The sequence below is a fragment of the Schistocerca piceifrons genome, chromosome 6 (assembly GCF_021461385.2).
Source record: "Schistocerca piceifrons isolate TAMUIC-IGC-003096 chromosome 6, iqSchPice1.1, whole genome shotgun sequence".
Classification (NCBI taxonomy): Eukaryota; Metazoa; Arthropoda; class Insecta; order Orthoptera; family Acrididae; genus Schistocerca; species Schistocerca piceifrons.
This window is the reverse complement of record NC_060143.1, coordinates 61,696,567-61,708,585: the sequence shown is the minus strand read 5'-3', so window position 1 is coordinate 61,708,585 and position 12,019 is coordinate 61,696,567. Positions and strand designations below refer to the sequence as shown.

The following is a 12,019-nucleotide window of genomic DNA, read 5'->3' as shown; positions in this document are numbered from 1 at the left end:
ATTTTCGAACCTGGCACGAGCTGTCTCTGTCAGTGATTGCAGTTTCCTAACGAACATGTAATGGACATTACGCGTAAGGTAAGAGGGGAGCACTTTGGCCCTAGGGTCACGATAGCCAGCTGATATTATTTCGTTAAATTGCCGTCAGATTACGCCACCGACCAGGTCAGGTTCGTAGCAACAATACTGTCGTCTTTCCACAAAAAAGTAAGTGCAGCTGACGTATCGAGCTTTCATGTTTTCTTGTTATTGAAACTAAATTTTGCTTACTCAATATATTTTTGTGCATTTGAAGACAATGCTTTCACTAAACAAGAAAATACAACGATAAAAGTCCATAGTTTCGGGATTGTTTTGGTACTGTTTACAGCGATAAATGTTTTAAAAAATGGTTCAAATGGCTCTGAGCACCAAGGTTCAAATGGCTCTGAGCACTATGGGACTCAACTGCTGTGGTCATAAGTCCCGTAGAACTTAAAACTACTTAAACCTAACTAACCTAAGGACAGCACACAACACCCAGCCATCACGAGGCAGAGAAAATCCCTGACCCCGCCGGGAATCGAACCCGGGAACCCGGGCGTGGGAAGCGAGAACGCTACCGCACGACCACGAGATGCGGGCAAGGAACTTAACAGCTGAGGTCATCAGTGCCTTAGAACTTAGAACTACTTAAACCTAACTAAGCTAAGTACATCACACACGTCCATTCCCGAGGCAGGATTCGAACCTGCGACCGTAGCAACAGCGCGGTTCCGGACTGAAGCTCCTAGAACCGCTCGGCCACACCGGCCAGCCGATAAATGTTTAAAACTTTTTCGTAAACGAACTATTAAAAATTCAATTAGGCGGTGGGGCACAATGGACAGTGATTTTGGTTTTTGTTTTTGATTATTTTCTTGATTTTCACCGATGTCTTCGTACATAACAGATAGACCTGATCGTAATGCTGCGGTGTGTGGTTTCATTGCTGGAGCTGGCCTTCAATTACTCAAGAACACAGTGGTACTCGTATGCTGTCAAAACAACTCCTACTGAGCTGAACATCATTTCAGATGACCAACCATACCACCAAAGTCAGAAGTCCGGCCATTTGTCAAACGGCAACTAAGAAAAAAGACAGAAAACTAAGATAAAGTACTTCAGCAATTGTGACAGACACTGCAGTGAAAGATGCGTTACAATGCGAACAACAACCCCCCACAAACAGAAAAGGAAACTCTTTTAATGGAAATATGAATGTTCTATGGAGAATCTATTTTCTAAAATTTTGCACATGGTCAAGTTAAATCACACGATAGAACTTCTCATATAAAACGCATTAAGGAAGTAAGTATTTCTAAGAAGGTTCATCAAGATGAAGAAGATGAGGGCGTCCTATGTCTTAGGCGCCTTAAACTATTTTCTCACAGCACTCCATGTGATGAAAGGATACAATGGACAAGTTGTAAGCGGGGAGCACATCCGTCATGTGCTACGAATGAAATGAAAGAACTCTTTTTAAAATGTTTGAACTGTGAAGATCCTATAGAGCATTCGGAAGTCTGATAAAAGTTATGGACATTCTTTTCCATGAAACTGTTATAACAATGATAACACAATGCATGATTGTTGTTTTCGCCACAATTTATATTTATGCCTAAATAATCTTTTTGTATTGAAGCGATATATTTTCAGTTGAATAACCGTTGTCGTAACCAATTCAGCGATAAAATCGTATGGGCTAACTTGCACAACTGCTGGGCGCACGTACTCCGTTGTTGGAGTGGGTGGTATTATTGCACTGAGTGTTGTTTTTATGAATAGACAATCAGTGAGACGTCATAATTACTTAATTTTCAAGGTGGTGAAACAATGTACCAATGTCTCCAAATGAAGAGTTCAATGCAAACATTTAAAATACAAGCAGGGAAAACTGAAGAAATAAAAGTGGGCCAACCTGCCCCGGTCTCCACTACCCTGCAGAAGGCTATCGCTCCCAGTGGCATGTAATGCTGCACGTCTTCAGTGAACCAGAGCTCACGGAAACTGGTCAGTAGCTGACATGAAGCGTATAGTGTGCTCCAACAGTTCGCGATTACGCTAGATCAGGGCGGAAGTGGTTCTGTGATGCTTTGGTGGTGGTGTTTGTACAATGACTTAGGCCCAGTGATTCAAGTTACCATAATAGTGAACATCGGTTTTCATTTCAACATACTTGATGACGAAGTATCGCTCTTTCTTCTACACCTCAGGGTGAGTTTGCTGTGGACATTCCTGTCTTCGAAGCTGACAGTTGTGTTTAAAAGATTGTGCGCATACGCTCCTGGTTTGAAAACACTAAGGCACCGGATCGCACCTCGACTGGCCGGTAAATTACCCTATCTAAACGGTTTAGATTAGAATTTCTTTTTGGAGGAAGGAAAATTTTTCTTTTCGTGGTAATGCTCTTAGGCCAATGTTTAATGATTTTAGATGCAAGATTTAAAAAAAAAATATGTACCTTTTTCTAAATATACTTTGTATACTTGGCTTCATTTTATGGAGCGAAATAACTAACTTTAATAAGTCGTGTATTGTGGCAAATAAAACTGATCATTCAATAATTAACATGCAAAATAACAATAACAATACTCAATTATGCAGTGGAATATAGCGAACCAACCACAACCGTGTATTCAGGTGGTCACGACGTGCTGCGTAGTGCTACATTGACGTGTTGATATTTTCATAGTGGTGCCAAACATTTGGCAGCACTTGCACGTAATTAAAAGGTTAAACATTCACATATGTGTACCTCAGGTTTCCATTGGGGAAAAGTACCTCTGTTGCAGCTAAGATACAGTAAAAGTTAATTTACACAATTGTAGCCAGTGGGTCTGAAACGGTTAATCTCATAGAAAATGTCTGATACTGTTTGGAATAGCGCGTCAAACGTAGCAGTTAACATTTCTGTAATTGGTAGTGGTATGGGATCTCATCATCAATTACTGGCAACAGCTAGACAAGGCACACACAGCGTGTCAGCTGTACAAGTGCAGATATTTTTAATTGGTTACTGAGGACAGCTTGCTGGACAACATTACACCAATATTTTCTTCATTTGCAGACTAATAAATTTAGGTATTAGGAGCAGTATGGTTTTAGGTTGGTTAGTACCTTCAAACATATGTGGCAAGAGCAAGCCATAAGGCTTATTTTTCCCCGGGGAGCGGGTCAAATGTTGAAATATGGACACGTGGAAACAAAACATTAAGTCTATACGGAAAGTCCACTTAGTTGTGCAGTTGTGACTGTGTATACAACAGTAGGCAGTAAATTATGTTACGTATTTGCGGGAATACAGTTATATGCAGAGAAAAACGACTAACACACTGAAGTGGATACACATTAAGGTACGAATGATCGGAGTATGTGCACCAGTTTGGATGAGATGTTTATCCAACAAGTGACACAAAAGTGAAACTAAACTCAAAGTTGTGTGTGAAACTCTATGTCCTTGCATAAAAAAATTATTTCACATGCTCAAAATGACATACCGTATGTATCTGGCTTGCAAAAGTGATTTTCTTATTGGGTACCCAAGAAATGCCAAAGCCGACAGCTGTTGGGTACTTTGAACTCATGGACTCACGGAACTAGAAATTCAAGAGAACTGCCTAGAATGGAAGTAAAAACAAATAATCTCAATTTTCATAGATTCAAAACAGGCTGGTATCGACGAACTGTAGCCATAGCTGCTGCAGCACGATGCTTCCCGAATCTAGAATCAGCAACGATGGTTAAAACCAGTCAACGATGAACAAAGTGACTATTTGGCAGTAACACCATTAATTAACTGAATCACTCATGGACTTACTCTGTAACAATATGTCAGTTTCTCCAGCATACACTTACCTCAGGACAGTGTATCTTCTTGTAAAGGTACCAAAACAATGGTGAAATTGACTGATTCGAAATACGAATTGTTGGCAGGCGTATTCGAGTCACTCCATTTGGCACTTTTCGACTTCGTCCTGTTGTCACATCTAAAGAACTTCTTGTCTGGGTAACGTTTGAAGTCCAGTGGAGAGGTTATGGTCGCCTTAGACTTTTTTGCTAGTCTTCTTCATTTTCGTAAAAGATTTTAACTAAATATTATTTTCGTACAATGCAGGTACCAAATAAATGAAAATGTCGCTGGATATATAAATTTATTCAATTATTTCTCGACAAAGATTATCAAAACTACCGGGGTACTTACGAAGGTTTGGTTGGACATAATGCTTCGGCTGGTAAGGTTGGCAGCGTTGAACAGGCTGATGCCTCCCCATTGGTCCCGGAACACAAGTTCGTCCCCTGTAACAAAATGTAAACTAAGTCTTTTCGAAACACTGCACTTGAGATCGAGTTCAAAATTATAAGACGTGTAAACTATAACCACAGCATTTTTGGACTTAAAGCCGTCGAAATTGTGAGGTGGTATAAACAGTTGACAGTCCTTAGAAAATTGACGAAGAAAATGTGACTTATCATCGCTTTTGGCTATGTGTACACAAAGATTGAAAGACATGTTAATAGGAATGAACAGAATACTTAATACACTGAGGTGACAAAAAGTAATGGGATAGCGATATGCACATATACAGATAGCGGCAGTATGGAGCTGTTATTTTTACTCAGGTGATCCATGCGAGAAGGTTTCCGAGGGGATTATGGCCGTACGACGGAAATTAAAAGACTTTGAACGCGGAATGGTAGGTGGAGCTAGACGCATAGGACATTCCATTCCGGAAACCGTTAGGGAATTCCGTATTGCGAGATCCACAGTCTCAAGGGTGTGTCGAGAATACAAAATTCCAGGCGTTACCTCTCTCCACGGACAACGCAGTGGACGACGACCTTCACTTAACTATCGAAAACAGCAGCGTTTGCGTAGAATTGTCAGTGCTAACAGACAAGCAACATTGCGTGAAATAACCGAAGGAATAAATGGCGAATTTACGATGGATGTATCCGTTAGGACAGTGTGGTGAAATTTGGCGTTAATGAGCTAAGGCAGCAGACCACCGACACGAGTGACTTTGTTAACAGCACGGCATTGCCTGCGTCGCCTCTACTGGATTCGTGACCGTTTCGGTTGATCCCAGGCCATTGGAAAACCGTTCCCTGGTCAGATAAGTCCCGACTGAGTTGCTAAGAGCTGATAGTAGCGTTCGAATATGGCGCAGACACCACTGAGTCATGGACCCAACAAAGAACTGTGCTACCTGGTGGTGGCTCCATAATGGTGTGGGCTGTGTTTACATGGAATGGACAAGGTCCTCTGGTCCGAGTAAACCGATTATTGAGTGGAAATGACTATGTTCGGTAATTTTGAGACGTTTGCACCCCAACAACGATGAATTTTTATGGATGCCGATGCGCCATGGCACAAGGACCACAATTGTTCGCGACTGATTTGGAGAACATTCTGGACAGTTCGAGCGAATAATTTGGCCATCAAGATCGCAGGACATGAATCCCATTGAACATTTATGGGACATAATCGAGAGGGCCGTTCGTGAACAAAATCCTGAAGTTCCAAGTATTTCACAATTGTGGACGACTATAGGGCAGCATGGGTCAGTATTTCTGCAGGGGACTTCCAACGACTTGTTGACTACATGTAATTCAAGGGTTGTTGCACTACTCCAGTCAAAAAGAGGTCCAACACGACATTAGGAGGTATTCCATAACTTTTGTCACCTCAGTGTATATGGTTTTGTTTATGGATTAAGGATAAACAGAGAGAATACGATGAAGAGTAGTAGGAAAGAGATGAAGACTAGCGTAATGTTTGAACTGGGAACGACACGATAGTACAAGATGTGAAATGTTCCCCGAATAGCCACCCGGATGACCGAAGTAAGGATGTAATCTTGGGCCCATCCTCGTCACTTCTGAGCATTTTATACAGGGTCTTCCGCTTATCTTGGATACTCCAGATAACTTTTGTCCAGAAGAAAAATGAAAATGTATTAATTAAATTTTGTTTAGATACCAGGGGGAATATAATCCAGCATGAATTCCTTCCGTGCAAATTTACTTTTTAAGGAAAACGAACAGCACCACGTCTTTTTCAATGGCAGCCGGTATTTTTTATTTGGTTATCTACTGCCTCTCTTCAGAACCAGTTCAAAAACTTATCACAGTGTTACATTTACATAATCATGTCGTTATATAAAACCTAACACAAATATGACTTTGACTCTCGTTTATAACTATTCATAGCAGGTACTTCATTTTGCTGGAGTTAACAATAAACAAATGCAAATAAATGCACTCTGGTCCTTTAGAGAACCTTCTTCAGTTGAAGGTTTTTGCGAGTGCAATGTATACTAAGGAAGAGATGGTAGAAGTGATAACTGTGGAGGATGTAAGATATACAGTATGTGTACATGTAGTACACTGCTCTAGTTCTTCTAAACGATATATCTTCCACAGTAAAGGCAGTCCCTGATTAAAAAATCCAGCATAGTTATTTTGCGTTTATTGTGCTTGAAAGTAGGCGAAATGCCACTCAGGCAGAGGATCTCTTCAGGCATGACAAGAACCGCCTTTCCGACGTATGTTTTGTTGTCTTGTTGTGACAGAAAACGGAAAGTTTCAACCAATAGCAACGTAATAGTCGTAGAACTTGCTCAGATGGAGATGTCTAAGTTATTGTTCTCGTTCTGTTGCGATAAATTCACACTTGAGCACGTGACTGTTTGAGCAGGTGACTGACATTCCTAAACCCAGCCGACATCAATCGTTCTATTTTTTTAGCTTTTTCCACATATGAACAGTATTTCTAACTTATTCCGCTAGAAATGTATACAATTAACAGTTGTTCGTTAAAAGTTGTCTCACACCGTCCTACCGCGGGTTGCGGCTCAACTATTTATGTTTAGCTTGGTGGTTTTAGATATCGTTGTCGTTGCATTTTTTCACGTAACGTATTCCTTACTATGAATTAGGCACTCACTTCAACCAATTCATCTCTGCCGGCGTCTCATTTTAACCTGTCTGAAAAAAATGAAGGAAGCCAGACCTGTCCTCCTGGTAGTCGTGAAATTCAGCCGGAGGTAGGAGAGGCGCTCACGTGAACTATGTTTGTGAAATAAATTGCCGAGTTTTAAATATGTTGACGTGGACTATATTATTTGATTAAATCATTTAATAATTTTATCTTTTATTAGGAAGAGAGAGAGAATATTGACGAAACGGAGTCACAAGATATCTTTCTCCAGTTTTAGCAGCTGTAGTAGAAAAAATTTATATGTAAGCAAGACAATAAAAAGGTTGAATGTATGTACTGTCAGTGCTAACGCTGTGCTCTTTGACTTCTGGAATGCATGTAGCAAAGTTATGCACTGTCGTTTAGTCAACTGTATACGAGCTTAGCGAGTATCGGACCAGAATTGTGATTGTATACAATACTTCCGTAGAAATACTGGAACACGTGAGGCAATACTGACCTTACGACTTAGCTTAGAAGAAAGATTAAGGAAAGGCAAACCTACGTTTCTAGCATTTGTAGACTTAGAGAAAGCTTTTGACAATGTTGACTGGAATACTCTCTTTCAAATTCTAAAGGTGGCAGGGGTAAAATACAGGGAGCGAAAGGCTATTTACAACTTGTACGGAAACCAGATGGCAGTTATAAGAGTTGAGGGACATGAAAGGGAAGCAGTGGTTGGGAAGGGAGTAAGACAGGGTTGTAGCCTCTCCCCGATGTTATTCAATCTCTATATTGAGCAAGCAGTAAAGGAAACAAAAGAAAAATTTGGAGTAGGTATTAAAATCCATGGAGAAGAAATAAAAGCTTTGGGGTTCGCCAATGACATTGTAATTCTGTCAGAGACAGCAAAGGACTTGGAAGAGCAGTTGAACGGAATGGATGGTGTCTTGAAGGGAGGATATAAGACGAACATCAACAAAAGCAAAACGAGGATAATGGAATGTAGTCGAGTTAAGTCGGGTGATGCTGAGGGTATTAGATTAGGAAATGAGACACTTAAAGTAGTAAAGGAGTTTTGCTATTTGGGGAGCAAAATAACTGATGATGGACGAAGTAGAGAGGATATAAAATGCAGACTGGCTATGGCAAGGAAAGCGTTTCTGAAGAAGAGAAATTTGTTAACATCGAGTATAGATTTAAGTGTCAGGAAGTTATTTCTGAAAGTATTTGTATGGAGTGTAGCCATGTATGGAAGTGAAACATGGACGATAAATAGTTTGGACAAGAAGAGAATAGAAGCTTTTGAAATGTGGTGCTACAGAAGAGTGCTGAAGATTAGATGGGTAGATCACATAACTAATGATGAAGTATTGAATAGGATTGGGGAGAAGAGAAGTTTGTGGCACAACTTGACCAGAAGAAGGGATCGGTTGGTAGGAAATGTTCTGAGGCATCAAGGGATCACCAATTTAGTATTGGAGGGCAGCGTGGAGGGTAAAAATCATAGAGGGAGACCAAGAGATGAATACACTAAGCAGATTCAGAAGGATGTAGGTTGCAGTAGGTACTGGGAGATGAAGAAGCTTGCACAGGATAGAGTAGCATGGAGAGCTCAGGACTGAAGACCACAACAACAACATAATACTTCCTGGAAAACAGAATTCAACACGCTGTTATTAACGGAACAAACTTTCGGGAAAGCCCGAGGGATGTGTTGCAAGGCCACTGCCTTGCAGTTTACATTATAGATATCCGTACTTATTGCAAAAATATATGTATCTGTGATCCACATCTCCTTCAGAACCACTTGACCGATATCCACCAAATTTGGTACACACATCCCTTACTGCCTCAATCTCTATCGGGGTAAGAACCATCTACCTACCATAGTTCGTCAGAAACACTGAGATACGTAAAAATCTGCCGCATTGTGGATGACGTTTAAATTTATCACTTCTTATATGCTACCTCTATTCGCAACACGTTCACAGACAACATCCAGATACGCTGCTAAATGTACCTACAATATTATATTATTGTAGGACGCATAGATGAGGAGATATGGTGTCTTAAAGACTGAGATGCGTGAAAAATCTGCCGCTACATGCATGACTTTTAATTTTTTTAATTTATTGGCCTTGAGGATATGCCTATATATCGATCTCAATATCGGAATGCCACTTGCGACGAGACGAAAGTGAGAATAACACAACACACAGAGGAGAAAAATCTTCAACTCGGTCGGATATCGAACTCGGGTACACTCGGTCAACAATCCGCCACGCTGACCGCGGAGCTACCGAGGCGGACGTATAAATTCATTTGCAACTAACTTACTCTCGACATATTTCGCTGATAGTATTCACATATGCCGCTGAACGTACCTACCCAAAAAATGGTTCAAATGGATCTAAGTACTATGGGACTTATCAGCTGTGGTCATCAGTCCCCTAGAACTTAGAACTACTTAAACCTAACAGACCTAAGGACATCATACACATCCATGCCCGAAGCAGGATTCGAACCTGGGACCGTAGCAACAGCGGGGTTCCGGACTGAACGTACCTACCCAATTACGTATTTGTACGACAAATAGTTCAATAGATGTGACTTCATATACACACAGATACGTGAAAAAATGTCACATCACGAATGAAGTTTTAATAAATCTACTCTGTACTAGTAAGACACTCCTACATTCGAGTCAGATTAGGGAAATCGCTGGTAACTGGCAACGGGTTCAACTGCGCAGCGCGAACGCCTCAGTGTGAATACGATAGCTGTCTGTAGAGCTATAAATCGCTTTGTATACATGCGAACCAACTGCGCCCAGCCTACAGAAACTGTACGGGATCATATTTCTTATTTTGGATATATTAACACGTTTCTTTGTACAACTGTTTCATAATTTCAAATGAGTTTTCGTGAGTAAATTGAAGTAATATTTTTTCGATACGATCACTTCACTACAAATACAGTTTATTTTTTTCGTTTCTCATAGAAAATTGACAAAATTAATATCCGGGTAATGCCAGGTTTGTCAGCTAGTAGTGGATAAGTTGAAGGCTATTCGCGGACGTTGGTGTGTGTGTATAGGAGGTTTAGAACGCCAAGAAGGCTGTAGCGAACTGCAGGATGCCCCTGAAAAGAACCTACAATTGACGCAAGGATTGGCAGTTGCCCCTCAACGTCTTAAAAGAAGACCTGAACTTAAATAAATGTAACGTGCTGTGCGCAAACAGGCGAAGAGATCCACTGCTGTTCGAATACACTATTGGCAAAATAATCGCAGGAAACATTAAATAGAGTAAAGTACCTAAATGTAGATGTCTAAATTGTTATTTGAATAACTTCTCCGGGAATCTTAACTAGACAGGAGTCTATAAGCAACTATGATGACATCAGGCGGTAGTGCAGCTAGTATTTGATAAAGAGCTATTTCGTGTCCAATTGTGAGTTCTCTTACAACAGTACAAGGGATGTCTTGAGAGTCATAAGATTTGGTAATCTTCTATGAATCGGTAAGGACAGTGGATCTTATATTCTATGCTAGTAAATGGTATGCGAGAGTACAATAAGTTCAAAATAAGTCTTACGCTGAAGAACTATTTCTGGGGTGAAATGTCTTGGCCTAAAGAGATGTGTGTCGAACCAGTACTCAAAAGTGGACGTGGAACCGTGCCATTTCCTGGAAAATACGACTGCCCACTGAGCTATCCAAATACGACTGATGCCTTGCTTTAAAGGCAAGTTTTGAAGGTTGGAACATAGGCACTCTACTGGAGACACGGATGAAATTGCGAAAATACGTCTATAGTAGCGTTTTGACGACATAAAGACACTGCCCTTATCCTTAAGGTAGTTTTAGGAGAGAGCTCACGCTACTGTAGGATTTAGGCCTATAAATATTTCTAGTACGTCTGTGTAATTACGGTTGGGTTGGGTTGTTTGAGGGAAGAGACCAAACAGCGAGGTGATCCATCTCATCGGATTAGGGAAGGAGGGAAAGCAAGTCGGCCGTGCCCTTTCGAGGGAACCATCCGGCGTTTGCCTGGAGCGATTTAGGGAAATCACGGAAAACATAAATGAGGATGGCCGGACGCGGGATTAAACCATCGTCCTCCTGAATGCGAGTCCAGTGTGCTAACCACTGCGCCAGGGCAGGGAGAGGAGCAAAGGTAGGTACAAGTTCAGATGTCTCTAACATCGATGTTAAGTCATGAATGTACAGACTGATATAAAAAGCAGTAAACAAAGATATCTAATGTCACTTTTACTTATCATAGATTGCTGCAATAATGAACATTAAAAAATCAAACACCGTCCGGACAGGCCTTCAAGGCCCAACTGTACCGACCGGCCGCCGCCTCATCCTCAGTCCACAGGCGTCACCAGATGTAGAAGCGGAGGGGCATGTGATCAGCACACCACTCTCCTGCCCGTTGTCAGCTTTCGCGACCGGAGCCGCTACTTCTGACTCAAGTAGATCCTCAATTGGCCTCACAAGGACTGAGTGCAACTCACTTGCCAATAATACTCAGCAGACCCAGACATGACACATCCAAGTGCTAGCCCAGCCCGACAGCGCCTAACTTCGGTGATCTGAAGGGAACCGGTGTTACCACTGTGGCAAGGCCGTTGGCAGTAATTAACATTACGAATTCCCAAAACTTTTTTTTTGTTCCGAACAAACAATGTTTTCGAGAGACGTTTTCCCTACAGTCTCTTGCACTGTTCCTTTTGAGGACAGTCGTTCAGAAACTAATGATGCACCTATATAGTTTAAATACTTGAGTACAATTTTTGTAATTCCATGTCATGGGCTAGAGGTTGCGTCTTTGATTAGCAATCAAAACGTCCTCAGTCCCCAGTTCCAACTCCATCACGGGTTAAATTGGGAACAAAAATCATCAGTAGTGCCGGCCGAAGGCTTCCGACACAAAAGTTATAGCTCCTTCAGCCAATGGCGTTGTCAATGAGCGCGGAGGAGCGAACATAGGTTCAGGATACTCTCTTGCCCTTGGTTTGGGAAAGCGCCCCTAAAGGCGGAGGAACCAGAAATGATCAACGGCATGA

At 41.4% G+C, this 12,019-nt stretch overlaps 1 protein-coding gene across 1 annotated transcript in view; it reads right to left on the bottom strand.

Annotated features, from left to right (window-relative positions):
• Positions 1-12,019, bottom strand: part of LOC124802953 (dipeptidyl aminopeptidase-like protein 6) — a 765,226-nt gene that overhangs the window by 261,407 nt on the left and 491,800 nt on the right. Inside the window, exon 3 of the mRNA XM_047264042.1 lies at positions 4,223-4,317. Within this exon, the coding sequence (XP_047119998.1) occupies positions 4,223-4,317 (95 nt within the window). The remainder of the gene's footprint in view (positions 1-4,222; positions 4,318-12,019) is intronic.